General features: G+C 43.9%; 1 protein-coding gene across 1 annotated transcript in view; it reads right to left on the bottom strand.

Moving 5' to 3' along the window:
• The window catches only part of ktub (Tub domain-containing protein ktub), a 315,976-nt gene that overhangs the window by 30,713 nt on the left and 268,679 nt on the right, over window positions 1–16,584 (bottom strand). Inside the window, exon 3 of the mRNA XM_080272862.1 lies at window positions 4,359–4,493. Coding sequence (XP_080128988.1) covers window positions 4,359–4,493 — 135 coding nt within the window. The remainder of the gene's footprint in view (window positions 1–4,358; window positions 4,494–16,584) is intronic.

Below are 16,584 nucleotides of genomic sequence, written 5' to 3'. Positions count from 1 at the left end.
TCCGTGAAATTGTTACAAAAATTCAACAGCTTCATCCTTGCCTGACACTCAGTACTTTCACCAAGTCTGGTCGGAACTGGATCACAAATGTTGACCTTGACCTAGTACTATCATCTTTGACGGACAAAATTTAGTCACTTATTACTCTGCTGGTAACTTGTCATTTTCCAAATTTAGCGCAATCCCATTAAAAACTTTTCCCATTATTCCTTAACAGAGAGACAGAACGGTAGGCGCCAGGGTGTAATAAGGAACAAATATACACAACACCTGCGAAAAAACAAGAAAAGTCGAGAAGACAGAGATCCCATGGGAGAGGAGGAGGGAAGAAAGAATAAAGGGGAAGGGACAAAAGACAAGACCAAGACAAAATGAGAGAGAGAGAGAGAGAGAGAGAGAGAGAGAGAGAGATGAAGGTAGCCTGGTAGGATGATGAAGGAAAGTTTCGTATGACACAAGTGGTGCTATCCCGCCCTCTCTCTACAGGAGGAGGAGGAGGAGGAGGAGGAAACTAAAATGAAGAGGACGAGGAAGAGAACGATGATTAGGAGGAACATGAGGCTGAGAAGGGAAGGAAGGTTAAGTGAAGATCATATGTATAGAGAAGAGGGACGAGGAAAGAGAGGTGAATTATACGACTCAAGACGGAGACCCTGGAGAGGAAGACAGGAGAGATATGAAGAAACAAGAGAGAGAGAAAGATAAGGAAAGAAGGAACTGAATAGCCTCCTACTACTACTTCCTCCTTCTCCCACTTTTACCAATTTTCTTGAGGAGGGTGAGTACTTTTCCTCTCCTCTCGTGCCTTTTTCTTCTTCCTCTTCCTCATCCACCTTATATTCTTCTTCCTCTTCCACCTTCTGTTCTTCTTTCTTCCCTTCCTCCATCTTCTCTTCTTCCTCTACCTTCTCTTCGTTCTCCTCTTCATCTCCCTCCTCCTCCTCTTGCTCTTCCTCCTCTCCTCATCTTCCTCGCAGTGGGTGGGAGTGTATGGAGTGAAATCCTCTCCTCCTCCACACCCTAATATTCCTCCTCCATTTCTTCTTCTTTTTCTTCTTCTTCACTCCCGTCATGAGCCACTTCAGGGTAACATACAGTAATTTTTCAGGACCCCTGCGTGGCGCCTAGACGTGTGTGTGTGTGTGTGTGTGTGTGTGTGTGTGTGTGTGTGTGTGTGTGTGTGTGTGTGTGTGTGTGTGTGTGTGTGTGTGTGTGTGTGTGTGTGTGTGTGTGTGTGTGTGTGTGTGTGTGTGGTGTGCCCTGCCTCCCTCTGGTAATCTCAGACCCTCACAACGGCAAATGATGTTACGAGGTGACGCCAAGGCAGGGAGGTTGAGGCAAAGTGAGGCAGGGAAAGGAAGGTAAGGCAAGGGGAAGGAAGGGGGAGGCAGGGAAAGGATGGGGAGGCAAGGCAAGGAAGGGGGAGGCAGGGAGAAATAGGGTGAGGAAGGGAGAGGCAAGATGAGACAGGGTGAGGGAGGAGGTCAGGGTGAGACAGGGAGAAGTAGACAGAGGATGGAAGTAGGAGGTGGGGGGGGGGAGAAACGTCAGGAAAAATGAGATCGGCAGGGAGAAGCGGGAACATGTCCGGGAGGAAGGAAGAGACAGAGTGAGAAAATGAGTGGCAAGAGGAGGGAGGGTGGTGCAGGGGACAAAGAGGAGGAGGAGGTCGAGGAAGGAACAGAGAGAGAGAGAGAGAGAGAGAGAGGAGGGGGCATGGTGTGACATGGAGAGGCAGGGGAACATGGAGATGCAGAGTAAGACAGAGTGAGACAGGAGGCAGGGGTAGGGAAGGCACGGGGGGACTTGGCGGATACGGGAAGGCAGTAAGAGGCAGAATGAAGGAGGAATTGGCACTGTGGGACATGGTAAGAGGAGGGTGAAACTGGACAGGCATACAGACGAAATGAGAGGTGCAGGGTGAGGCAGAGCGGCAGGGAGCGTGAGGTACAGAAAGAGCAGGCATGGTAAGGCAGGCTGGGGGAGACTGGGCGAGGCAGGGTGGGTAAGGCAGAGGTAGCGGTAAGTAGGGTGAGGCACAGACAAAGGTAGACAGGGATGAGGGACAGACAGAGGTAGACAGTACAGTGTGGCGCAGAAGGAGGCAGGCAGGATGAGGAAGAGACAGAGGCAGGCAGGGTGAGGAAGAGACAGAGGCAGGCAGGGTGAGGAAGAGACAGAGGCAGGCAGGGTGAGGAAGAGACAGAGGCAGGCAGGGTGAGGATGAAACGGGCATGGGAGGGCACTTGATCCCTTCACCACTGGACCACGAGCATCAACCACACAAATCTTTATTCTGAGATTCCCTTGACAGAGAGAGAGAGACTCCTATTTCCACCTTACATACCTTTTGCCTTTATAATACGGTTTGTTTTTCTCCCTTCCTGTTCACTGTGTCCTCATCCACCTCTCTCTCTCACACACACACACACACACACACACACACACACACACACACACACACACACAATTTCATTTACTGTACATACGGTCTACACAAACACATAAAAGTCTGTCTGTCTGTCTGTCTGTCTCTCTCTCTCTCTCTCTCTCTCTCGGGGCTGAGTGCTCATCCCAGTACCATTACCAAGCTAGTGAGGTCGCTAGGGTAATGCCAACGTAGGGAGGGAGGGGAGAGATGTTCCTCTAACACAGTATTATCTCTCTCTCTGCTCCCCTGAGAAGAGGGAATGGTGTAGCACATAGTCACTTCCACAACTACTTCCCGACTCCACACACACACACACACACACACACACACACACACACACACACACACACACACACACACACACACACACACACACACACACACACACACACACACACACACACACACACACACACACTGGAGAAAGCGAGAGAGTTCCCATAAAATCCCTTGCTGTTCTGTTTAGCCATTACAGTGAGGGCGGGTATGAAATGAAGTGGGAATGGACTAAGGTGTCTCAAGTGAGATCTCTATTGTTCTCTCTCTCTCTCTCTCTCTCTCTCTCTCTCTCTCTCTCGTGGTATCTTGATCATATTTTTCCTTTCATCTCCCACCGCTAACATCAATCATCATCACCTCCACTTTCTCCTTCATTATTCCCTCTTTTTTGTCCATATTATTATTATTATTATTAAACTTTAATCTGTACATAAACAATTACTGTATTATTTTCATCTATTTTGTATCTTACCGATCCCAGTTATTATTCATATTATTATTATTTATTCATCAAGCAACTAAATTTTACCATACTGTGTCTGATTTGGCCAATTATTCAGCACTGAAGTACCTATTTTCCCATTATTTTCATTTATCATTTTTTAATTATTCTAGTGTTCCATTTGTAGTATCCGTAATTTCCTCCCAGTTGCTTATCACTTCATAATCTTTTCTGTTAACATATTTTTTCATTTTGTTTGATATTTAGGTAGGTGAGGGCCATACGATTTTTGTTGCCCAGAATGCCGCATGCTACGCTGGGTGGTAACCATATAAGCAAATGGATGTCAAGTGGTCGTGTGAGTTACGGCGCTCCAACGGAATGCGATCCAGAGGGGTATATATCCTAGGGGTGATTTGGGTTAATGATCACATAATTCTCCCCCCCCCCTCTGTCTCTCTCTCTCCACCACCACCACCAGCCGTCACCTTCTTCCTCCCTCTCTCACGCCTGTCACCCTCACTCCCTCCCTTCATATATCACCAAACCATCTTTCCATACGACCTCTCAAGTTCAATGGTGGCTTTTTTATTTTCACTATTTACAGACGATTTAATTCAGCTGGAGAGATTGTTTGAGCTAAAAGGGTTATGGATATAGCCATCAGTAACCCCTCCAACGTGAGATCTTTTCCAAGCTGAATAAAGTAAGTTGGCATAGCAAAAAAAAAATATATATATATATATATATATTCCTCGGGTTGAAGGAGTTAAATCTTAAATTATGATTTTATTTTATTTTTTTAATTAATTACTAATTTTTACGACTCGGGTTACTTGCCGCTGCTGGCGGTATTTCTAAACTTAGAGAGGCTTGGTTTGTTTTGCTATCGATGATTCTCTTTATTATGATGCGTCAGGGAGAATAGTGACGGACATACAGTACCCAGACTGTGAAGTACATGCAGTGGACTAGCAGGCGAATTTTGTCCCTAACTGTACTTTCCATTCTCTTCCTCTCCTCTGGCCCCACGGAGGCTCAGTGGTATCCCGGTTGCCTCCTGTTCTGCAATGCCAGGGACCTAGGTCGGCAGCCCAGTCATTTTGGAAGATGCGTTATGGTGGTTATCATCCTCACCTCGTTAGGGTAATATGGAAATGCATTTTTAAAAGTGAACGAGTAGCCTATTTATACTGTCAGCTATACCTGTGGCGGTGTTGTCGTCCTCGTCGTCTGTGAGGTCTGAGGTGTGAGGGACGAGGGGCAGGACCTGCACCGTTGTCATGGCGGCGTCAGGGCTCACCCCGTCCGTCATCGCGTATTGCAGGGGCCCGTCGTAACCTGAAATATTACACAACACTCAGTACAATGCAACACGGCATGATTCAATACAATACTCTCCCTGACCTAACAATCTTACTTTACCTTATTATACCTGACCTAACCTACCTTTATCATACCTTACCAACCCTAATCAATCCTTCCCTAACCTAATCTAACCTATCCTACTGTTGTTACCATCATTCTGGAGCAGAGAATACTGTGACTAGATCCCTCCTTTATTATTCTCGACTCCACTGGCAAGTACGTGAAGTACACAGGGGTATATACAGTACATATATAACCAAACACAATCCTACACATATAGGCTATACGGAGATTCTAAATATTAGGCTGACTGACTGGGTATTGAACCTAGATCACTTGATAACGAATCATACCCCATACGAAAATTACACAGTACAAAGCACAAAACAGTGTACAAAGTAAACCCCTATTCGTGCTCAACACAAGTACTAAACAAGGTAGCTTCCTCCACCCGTTGGTTCCCTCTGCTGCACTGAGAGAAAACCTCTGTTATCGGTTTCTGCTTCAACGGCGGAAAGCATCGAAAAGTGGAGCATCTCAGCTAAACATCCTTTTAATCTCCTGAATCCACCTCACGTCGTTTTCTGATTATTTTATTTATTCATTTTTAGATGTAAGAGCACCTTCAGAAGCGACCCGGTCAGCTGTCACATCCTGAAGGAGTTTCACGCTCAAGGTGCTTCAGTCCCTAGCATGAGCTCCTTAAGATTGTTCACAAGCACGGAGCTCCAAATGGTATATACAGTTAAAGGCAAGCTCCTTCCCTAGCGATGCCCCATATGGTCCCGCATGTCTTTTATTTCTATGCTTCTACCTCTTCCATCTCCTGATGATTTTATTCAGCTTAGGATAGCCTCCTCAAATTGGAGGAGTGAGATACAGCGTGCGTAAACCCCTTCAATACGAGTCCTTTCCTAAAATCGTCTGGCAGCAACAAAGATAAACTACAAAAACATGCGGGCACCCAGATTCAACAGGTTAAACAGGTGCTCAACGGTATATTAGTTTCAAAACGTTCATGACGCACGAAAAGTATGAAATCGTCTCTCTCTCTCTCTCTCTCTCTCTCTCTCTCTCCCCCCGAGGTTAGCGGCAAATGGATGGCTGGATTTTACACAGACGGAAATTATTGATATTACGCTCCCACCTCACCATTAAGCCCTTTCACTACAATCATATTTTTTATTATTATTTGATTCTTCCTCACTGCAGACAATTTTACCAGCTCTGGAGGCCTCTGGTAGCAAAGGGGTTCAGTTCTTCACATCGAGAAGGTAATAAACTCGACGTCACACTGCTGAAAGCGTTCATGGTGATTCCCTGTAACCCCTTCACAACAAACTGTGGTAGCCAAAAGATTCTCCCGTAGACCACCAATTATTTTTAAGTAAGTCAAACGATTATTATAAGTCAGACTATTTTTGTCAGACGATTTTTATGGAAGCCAGACTTTTTTATGAATCTATATATTATTGAAAAAAAAAATAGTTTATGGATACTAAACGATTATCAATGGAAATAGCAGATTTTATGGAAACCAGAAAATTTTACAGTGCCCGGAAGATATTTTTGGAAACCAGACGATTTTTCATACATGGTAAGTAGCAAATTTTCTCTCTGAATACGGCATTTTAGTTTTTCATGTTACTTAAACCATATCCAGACGAAACATAATAAATATTAAAAAATAATATTGATATAAAAAATGAACTGCTTACGGAAAAGTGATATTCAGCCACCAAAGCCTAACACAATATAACCAATCTCTCTCTCTCTCTCTCTCTCTCCACCTAAGCAATGGACAGAGTTGGGGAAGACGACCGAAACTTTAAACATTACCAACTTTACATTTCCTGGGCTTTTTGGTAAATGGAAATCTTAAAGGCGTGCGAATATGGGGAAGTGGAGGAAAGGGTTATTATGGAGAGGTATAACTCTCTCTCTCTCTCTCTCCGGTTCCACATGCAAGCTACCCATCAACTTAACCAAATTACTGGCCACCGAAATAGTGTACCTTACTCCAGCAAGGGTTCGACATCACCTAACTTACCACAAAACCAAACCATTTCTCTGTCTCGAAAGAAAATTAAGTCAACCAATTTTTTATATTTGTATGTGTGTGTGTGTGTGTGTGTGTGTGTGTGTGTGTGTGTGTGTGTGTGTGTGTGTGTGTGTGTGAGAGAGAGAGAGAGAGAGAGAGAGAGAGAGAGAGAGAGAGAGAGAGAGAGAAGCACAGACGGGGCACACATGAGGCAGTTTGCATGTGGCAGGTAACAGGCCTTTAAAATTTGATGTGTTCTCAATATCCAGTGTCTGTAAGGGTGGGAAGTATCGCCCTCCCTGCCAAGCGCTTTCCATTTGTCCCACACCACCATTATCACCACCACAACACACCACACCACAACAGGATATCACACCACACTACACCAGCACATTACACTGCACCACACCACACCACAAGGCACCCGCACAGCACAGCACAGCCAATGAAACACATCCCCACCAAACCACACTACAACTACCATCACCACACCACACCACACCACACCACACCACACCACACCACACCCACACCCACACCCACACCCACACACACACCGCTTCCACATACCACCACTACCACACCACACCACACCACACCGCACAACATTACACCACACCACACCACACCACACCACACGACCAATACCGCCTTCACAGGGTCGGTCCCAATACCTGGTGTCACATGGAGGATTTAAATTCCGAAACAAACAAAAGCACTTGAAAATATTGACAGCTTCAATAACTGAACTCTTCACCACGATGCTGTCTTTTAAAATTTATTCTGCTATGGTCAGACGATTTACTTCTGATGATGGACGGAGGTTGTGGGTAAGAAGAATATAATGAAGGTATAAGAATGGAGGCAGATGATGATTATGGAAAAAAAAATGATGATGAATACGAATAGAAGGAGGAGGAGGAAGAAAATGCTGACGACGATATGAATGCATACATATACAGTCACCGGCACGCGTACGACACCTACAACAAAGAAGAGAATATGACGAAGCCGACGACGACGGCCAGAGGGTAGATAGGATGAATATAATGACGCTGCCAACACTATACAAACACAAAACAAGAGACACCTCACACACACACACACACACACACACACACACACACACACACAGCATGGATGGACAGAGGAAAACAGATAAACAGAGAGGGAGAGAGTCAAGAGAAGGAGTGAGTTTGACAGGGAGGAAATTAGCCACCGTGGATGTTGTTGCGTTGGGAAGCCTGGCGGTGGATGGGTGGTGTGTCGGCCTGCAGGTGTATGGTGTATTTTGGCCTTGTATATTTCTTCCTGTATTTCCATCAGCCTCATCATTTGCTTTCCCCGCCTCCTCCTCTTTCGCTTTTTTTTTTTCTTCTGCTCGTTACTCTTATTTTGTGTGTTTTGCATATGCTTCCCGTTTTCAGTGTTTCTTCTGTCGCCGTCATGATTGTACTGGTATTAATATTATTATTAATACCAGTACAGTATGTGCCCAATCGCACAAACTGTATAACACACACACACACACACACACACACACACACACACACACACACACACACACACACACACACTGGATCAACAAAAATCTGTCAGGACAAGTGATATACCGAACAAATTCAGCACATGATATCGACTATTCTCTCTCTCTCTCTCTCTCTCTCTCTCTCTCTCTCTCCACACAGATTAATTCACTTTCAGGACAACTCACAGGTCTCATTGCCATTGGGTTACATACATTCTAATACTGTGACCTGGGCTGAAAGGTAGTACATGTGTAGCCATATTAGGGAACATCTGTATATCGGAAATTATATGTATTCAATTAATATACTGGCTCCTTTTACTGAAGTGCTTTATGTATTGTCGGGCTGGTATTGCATAATTTATTTCTATTCACATTTTTCTTGGCCACCTTTCTCGAGCTGGATATTATTCAAGGTACAGTTAATTTCTGTTTTTAATGTCCGTCTTTTATTCAAAAATTAAAGTTGTTTTGCCGCGCTGAAGCACAGTTAAATATATTGTTACCAATATTTTATCATCAGTACGTAAATATAGATGTGGTGCAACACAGACCTTCAATATTATTTCTATAAATAAGAAACAACAGAGTACAAAACTGAACAGGAAGGCAGTCCACTAGTCTAATGAAATTAAACGCAATGAATTACAGTTCTTTGTGTACTGTATGTCCCGTCAGCCAATTATCGATCCACCTGATCACTCTCAAACCAAGGAATATAAACTGCTCAAGGAGTCTTTTGTGGGGAACTTTACCGAATGTTTTTGAATGGCAACGCCGATGACATCACCGAATTTTGTTCCGCGGTACACATAAAACGTACCATTAGGCTACATCAATAGCATGCAAAGAAAATGAAACTCTCTCATACATACAAATCCTACCCCTCCCCCCCCACCGGCCGTCTCTTTCTCTCCGATGCATTGAGGCGTGATGAGTGAGAGGGAAGGTTAGATCGATAGCTACAGAGGCCACACAGACGGACAGACTAACAGACAGAACCAAGATGCACCTTTGTTAGTTTAAAGCTGCCCTTCACTCTCTCTCTCTCTCTCTCTCTCTCTCTCTCAATAGTGTTGAGTGAGGAAAGGGGGCTGGGTGGGGGAGAGGAATCTGAGGTAAGAGAATAGAAGCTTTTTTTTTTTTTTATAGTAAATTGTTAGAGAGAGAGAGAGAGAGAGAGAGAGAGAGAGTTACAAACCGACCCATAGCTCCTCATATCAGCTTGAATTTTTACATATCACAACAGCAGTCACGATAAAGGGATAATTTTACTACCGCTGTGTTAAGACGTCACTGGCACTTTATTCTTATTTTATTTTTACTAGAGCCCGACGATTTTACTCAGCTTTACGACAGAGGTGTTAGAAAAGACACCCGCCGTGGACAAACCTTCAAACCAAGCCTTGTAAAAACTGGTACTTACTTGAACTGACACTCTTGGTCCACTTCTACACCTACACAGCCACCACCTCCACCCACTCTTCTACCCACACAGCCACCACCTCCACCTACTCTTCTACCCACACAGCCACCACCTCCACCTACTCTTCTACCCACACAGCCACCACCTCCACCCACTCTTCTACCCACACAGCCACCACCTCCACCCACTCTTCTACCCACACAGCCACCACCTCCACCCACTCTTCTACCCACACAGCCACCACCACCACTTCTCTACCCACACAGCCACCACCACCACTTCTCTACCCACACAGCCACCACCTCCACTTCTCTACCCACACAGCCACCACATCCACCTTCCACGCCCTCTTTTCATATAATTGTAACCCCTGGCGGTCTGGCAGGTAGGACGCCCTGGCCGGAGTGACGCCTTTGACACGCATATTTTCCATTCCCAAGAGGCGACTGGAGCTTCTTCGATCACGTCACGCCATCGGGGGAAGTAGGCTGGACATCTTTATCCTTAAATGTACAGAAATACGGTAACCTTGCCTCTGAGCTGCATATTTCGAAGGGGTGATATGAAACCAGATATTACCGTTTATTGAGAAGCAAGAGGTAACCCTTCAGAAATAAATATAGTCGAAGCAGGGACAGAAAAATACAAGATGCCGTCGTGACCTACTGTAATTAACATCGTCATCGTCTTGTGATGGCGAGATTATTCTTATTAAAAAAGACGTCACAGAATTTATTACTGGTGTTATTTTCAGCGGTGAATAAAATACGTAAAACAAACCACGCACACAAACAACACACACACACACACACACACACACACACACACACACACACACACACACACAGAATCCGACTTTGCTCCAAGCGATCCAACTTTTATTTCAATTTTCAGTCTCCGCAAAACCCGTACATCATTTTGAACCTTCCCTAAGATGACGTGTTTCCATTTTTCACTTTTGATGCCTCCTGACGACCTTTATTAAATTTAAGCAAGTCCAGTGAAAGATTTATTGGGCTACATTAAATCCCTCCAAATCAAAGCCTCTCTAAACCTGCATAAAATCGGCTGGAGAAAGTATTTAAAAAATTACGTCATCGGTTTGAAGAGGCTGATATAGCAGAAAACATATACGGTTTTTCGATATATTCCACACACACACACACACACACACACACACACACACACACACACACACACACACAAAGCTAAATAAAAAAAAATACTTTGCTGATAACCCTGCCGCAAAAAGCCATAGATATCTATAACAATAACATATCCCCATCGCTTCCCACGTTATTTCTCACTAATAACGATAATATTACATTTAACGTATTGACTGAAATATGGTCATTCCTAAAACACTCTTATTCTAAACACTCTCAGGACTTTATGCTCCCTCTCAGTTAAATAAAATCGTCTGGTGCTAGCTGGAACACAAATACCACAGACGGGAACAATGGTGACAATATTAACACTCTCAGGCTCACAACACTCATTCTCAGCTTAACCTCTTCAATCCGATGGCGCATTTTTTTTTTTATCCTTCTACTAGCAGACGATTTTATTCAGCTCGTGGGATCCCTTACGTAGCGAAAGAGGTCAATGGATGCTGTATTCACTCCTACAGCTGGAAGTCTCTCTCTCCTAACATGAACAAAATCGCCTCTGAACTGCAAGAAAGAAATGTCATCGGAGTGAAGGGGTGAATAAAGTCGTCCGGAGTTAGTAGGCAGTTAGAGGTTAGATGGAAGGTAGTTATGAGATACCAAGATATTCTGAAACACAGCACCAATGTATAAAATGAACTAGCCTTTTTTTCCATGGATATTTTTAATGTGAAATGTTAAATCAAAGCAATGGTCCCCCTCCCCATCCATTAAGCTAAGTAACCATTAGGGAAAGATGAAAATCTCTCTCTCTCTCTCTCTCTCTCTCTCTCTCTCTCTCTCGAACACCCATTTTCGTCCTTTTCAGAGCAACTCCCCTCCTTTCAATGACAATCAGCCTCCTGTCATTCTCTCTCTCTCTCTCTCTCTCTCTCTCTCTCTCTCTCTCTCTCACCCATTTTCGCCTTTTTCAGAGCAACCCCCTCCTTTCAATCACAATCAGCCTCTTGTCATTCTCTCTCTCTCTCTCTCTCTCTCTCTCTCTCTCTCTCTCTCTCTCAGCCGTACTCCACATCCTGTCTTTAGTCCACCTCCTTTTCCTCTCCGTTTTTAACTCCGCGTCCCTCCACTCCCCTTTCCCCACGTCTCATTCTCTCTCCATTTCACCTCCTCCCTTTCTTCGTCGCATTTCCATTCAGTCCATCTCATTCTCCGAACTCCCTCCTTTCAAGATCCCTTCCCCTCTCCTTCGTTCTTCATCTCTTTCCCATTCCTTCCTTCCCCCCTCCCTTCTCTTACCTCATCCCTCCCTCACCTCCTTCCCCACTGCTTCTCTCATAACCTAACCTTTCACTTCCCCTTACACCCGTCTATTATTTTTTTCCTCTCCCACTCATTCATTTCTTCTCCCTCTCCCTTCTCAAATTTTCCCCTTTCGCAACCCCACCCCTTCATTAGTCATTCCCTCCTCTTCTCCCTCCCATCTTTACATCCTCTTCTCAGTTATTTTTTCTCCCTTTCTATTACACACCCCTTCTGGCTTTCTAACCTTCCACCTTTCAAACCTCTCCCTCTCCCCTTCACTCCAATACCCTCCCCTCTTTCTCCCCTTCCTCCCTATTTCTTCCTTCTCTCCTTCTCGTTCATTCCTCTCCCTTTACTACCGTCCCTTTACCCAATCTCTCTCCTTAACAATCTCCCTTCCAATTCTCTCCTGACAGCCTTTCGTGTCGGATTTTCTATACTGCCTGTGTTCCTTCTGACACAGTCCAGCCAGTTCAGTTAGAGGGTTTGAATAAAATCGTCTGGTTACTGCGACAATAAACTATATGTGACTTCATCTTTAAGGCAGAAGTAAAGCAGGAATTCGGGTGGTGAAAAGGGTTTAGATTCCTTTTTCTTTGGCTTTTTCAGTCGTCTTACTTATTATTATTGTCGTGGTACAGCCGGACGATCATACTCAGCTTAGGAAAATGACGATGAAGATGTGAACCATCTTCTTTTGTAGTTTTCCAAGTTAAATCCCGATTATTTTACTTAAGCCGCGACAAACCTAAGCAATCACAGGGTTAGAAGGGTAAATGCAAAGACGCAGTATAAAACATCTATTCAGACTAACTCCAGACGATTTTTTGCCAAGTGTGGAGGGATTTGAGAAACGGAAAAGGAAGCAGACCAGAGGGAGGGTTACTGAAGAAGAGGAAATGGAGTGGAAGGGGAAAGGAGAAGTGAAGAAGTACTGAAAACTAGACAAAAACAGACTGCAGTTTGGAGTTTGGGGTAATTTTCTTGTTTCGTGTACTCTCTCTCTCTCGGAATGCAATATAAAGGCAATATTAGAAAAACAGAGAGAGAGAGAGAGAGAGAGAGAGAGAGAGAGAGAGAGAGAGAGTAATTTATGCATAATTAGACAGGGCCGCTCGAGTGCTCCAGAAGGGATAGCCTAATGGGTGCTGGGGTATGAAAATGGTATAACGGTATGGTACTGGTGTGGATGCGGTGCTGGTATGGTGGTGTGGTACTGGCGTGGTGGTTCTGGTGAGGGTGTGGTACTGGAGTGATGGTACTTATGAGGGTACTGTGATGGTGTGGTGGTAATGACGTAGGTGTGGTACTGGCGTGGTGGTTTGGTATTGGTGTGTGTTGGTGTTGCAGTACTAGTGCGGGTGTGGTACTGGTGTGGTGGTAAGGTCTGTAATGGCAGAAACAGTGAGGGTGTGATGGCTGGTATGGTGGTGTGGTACTGGAATGGTGGTATCTGTGATGGTGTGGTAACTGGTATGATGGTGTAGTAGTGGTAAGGGTGTGGATACTGGCATGATATGGGTAAACTGTCTCATTCGTTGCTCTGTTTTCATGTAGCTACACAACTGGTCAACTCTGGAACTGTCATCATCACTCTATGTTTTTCAGTGTCTATGTCCTCCACCCTTATAACTGCCAAAACAGTCATGTGGCCAGGCATCTCAAACTGAACGAAGTGGATTTTTTTTTTTTCTTTTGTTCAACTATATCTTGAATGATCTTTTTTTTTTTTTTTTATCTTGGCAATTTCTTTTCCTTTCCTTACTCTTTTTAGTGTAAAACACGATGATTCTCTCTCTCTCTCTCTCTCTCTCTCTCTCTCTCAAATTCCTAGCCTCTGTGGAAACTTCGGTTGTAACTGCAATAACTGAACTCGAACTGACGAACTTCGGAAACACGAGACGCAACCCAACGAGCCACCTTTGCCCCCGTGAAGCAGTCAGGTCGCAAATGAACCCTGAGCGCCATCATCGGGAATCGAACTCAGCACCCGGGGATTCGAAGGCAAGAGGGTAAACACTCGCAGGTGAAGATGTTAGTGCCCCGGCCTCGTATTCCCGGGAGCAGGAGTTCACCGCACGTTGGCTGGAATGTCTGGAATCGTTGCTGTGCCTGCTGCCCTCAGAAGTCCGATACCTGGGATGGATCGGAGCTTCGGATCGGTTAAAGGGGACGACGGATACGTACTGGTATTTTGTTCAGTTTAAAACCACACGATTTTCTTCACTAGTCACTCAGACACTGAAATCTGGCCTCGGGTTTCCTCATCGCCGTATCACCTTCAGACGTATCACTCTGTTGTGCTAAGTGCTGACACCTTTTGGCAATATCCTCTTATCATCAGTTTTCCTACTTAACCTCTTCCTCGCAACAGAGAGAGTGAGGTACTTTATTCAGGTTAACAATGGACGATTTTATTTATTTATTACTGGCTTACAAAGTGAAATCTGGAACAAAAAGCCCGTAGATTTTACAAACCTATAATCAAGACACTAAATTTCTGTGCTATGTCTCTCTCTCTCTCTCTCTCTCTCTCCTTTCGTGCTATGGACACACGAACTTGATTTTATGCTGAGACAACAACAACAACATTTCATTCACCAGTCAGCGGGGAAAATACTGTATTGAAAACTGGACAACAAAGATGCCTTTTTTTCTTTTTTTTTCCAGCTGTCTTTCTCCTTCGAATAACTCAAACTTCTGTGCAGTAAGTCTTCACCAATTATCCTCTCGTCCAACAAATTATCTTCTCTTGCCTCTCTCCTTATCCTTTCCGTTGCCATGGTTACGTTGTGGTATTTTACTAACTCTCTCACGATCGTGTCAGCTTTAGCATTTCATCTGTTCTATGCTGCTAAGGGTGAGCTGTAGTAGCGTAAGTGTTAATAATACGGCTTCCATTAATTTTCGGAATGTTTCTATATTCTTCTTACTCTAACCTGGCCTAGAACTGTCATATATCTATCTCCGGTGATAACCTGTAACAATAGATTAAAAGTAGAATATTATGCTGGTCAGGAAGAAGTGATAAGAAAAAAGATGTAGAACCGCGGCATTGTCTTTTTCTGTCACTGGGTTACGTGACATAAACCGCAAAACGATGAAAATCTGGGTCAAGTTAAGGTGAAAGAAATGTAGCACAAGACATGGACTAACACCAAACGATTTAATTCAACCACAGAAGTTAGTGTTAGGAAGTGAAATCTGGCACACCTAGACCGGAGAGTTTCATATATTCTTGAAGATTACTAGAGATACCATTTACTTCATTCATCTGAGGGGAATATTATAAGTCAGAGCACATCGCACACTTTAATATATTTCCCATGTTTCTCTTTCTCTCTCTCTCTCTCTCTCTCTCTCTCCCTCCCACATTTCTTCTTCTTCTGTTCCGTATTGAGACGATACTATAAAATCATACAGGCGACTAGATAGGAAAATAAAATGTGACCACTGTGATAAAACAAGAATATGGGAGAAATAATAATAATAATAATAATAATAAAAAGCTGCATACGGAAAAATACCCAAATCTGTAAAAAGGAAAGTGGCAGAGCAAAATGTAATATCACCACCACCGCACGAAAAACACCAAAAATACAGACACGAGAAAAAGATATAGCACAATGGCCCCCAACCCTCGTGAATTTAGGGGTCTTTTTAGCACTCCCTCCCTGGCGATTTATTTTCCTTGTAGCCTAGACCTTACCACTCCACTACGATGATGTACTCTGTATCCTGCAACCACTGGACAACCTTGAGCACGGATGGAGTCAGGGAAGGAAGCCTATATCTAACTCCTCACCTTCGAAGTCTCCCTCAAGATCAATAAAACAATCTGAAGGATGCAAGATTAAACACAGACAAAAAACGCCATCTGATTAAGGAGTATTTCACTTTGATGATGTCTTTCTTATTCTTTTCAACTCCGTATGACTTTATTCAGCTTAGGAGTTAGATATAAAACATTTCCCCATCTAATAAAATAGCCTTGCAAGAGTAGGCTAAAAACAAGTCATCGTATTGAGAGGGTTAATATTTTCTTGGATATGCATAACGTTATTACATATGCACATCATAAGCACACCAAGAAATACAACAAAACAATAACCTGCTGCATACAAATTAAACTGATATGGCAGAGGTGCTGAGGGAATATTGTCCACTGCAGACAGAACCTGAATAAAATAAAAACAGAAAATTACAACGGAAAATCTAGTGCCACAGAAAACACAATTTGTTTCCCTGGCCTGGCAGTCCAACGTACACACATCTTTCGGACCTAAAACCCACCGTCCATTATGTACATATGTTAGAAATACCTTTACTTATGAATGAACTGATATTATTAACGAAGGAGTTTTTATGACATGTCGGTTGGTCTTGCGCACGATCAGCTGAGACTGGTTTAAATCTACACGTATACCTACCAACCAATACTTTACTGCCTCCATCACGAGCAAAAGGGGTCCGAGACTAGACTTTTAAGCCTGCAGATTTAACGCAAGTGACCAGTCTTTTTTCCTTGAGTGGCACTACGTGAACACTAAACCCCAACCATCTCTCGCACTGAAAGTCTTATGGTCTACATTCGGTAAAAACTCTTGAACCCACTAAACCACCAGGAATCCATTAGTTCATGTGGTACCATCCAA

Source organism: Coenobita brevimanus, chromosome 6 (assembly GCF_032717465.1).
Source record: "Coenobita brevimanus isolate Jiangsu-jjx chromosome 6, ASM3271746v2, whole genome shotgun sequence".
Taxonomy (NCBI): Eukaryota; Metazoa; Arthropoda; class Malacostraca; order Decapoda; family Coenobitidae; genus Coenobita; species Coenobita brevimanus.
The sequence above is the reverse complement of the archived record's forward strand: the minus strand, read 5'-3'. Positions and strand labels throughout refer to the sequence as shown.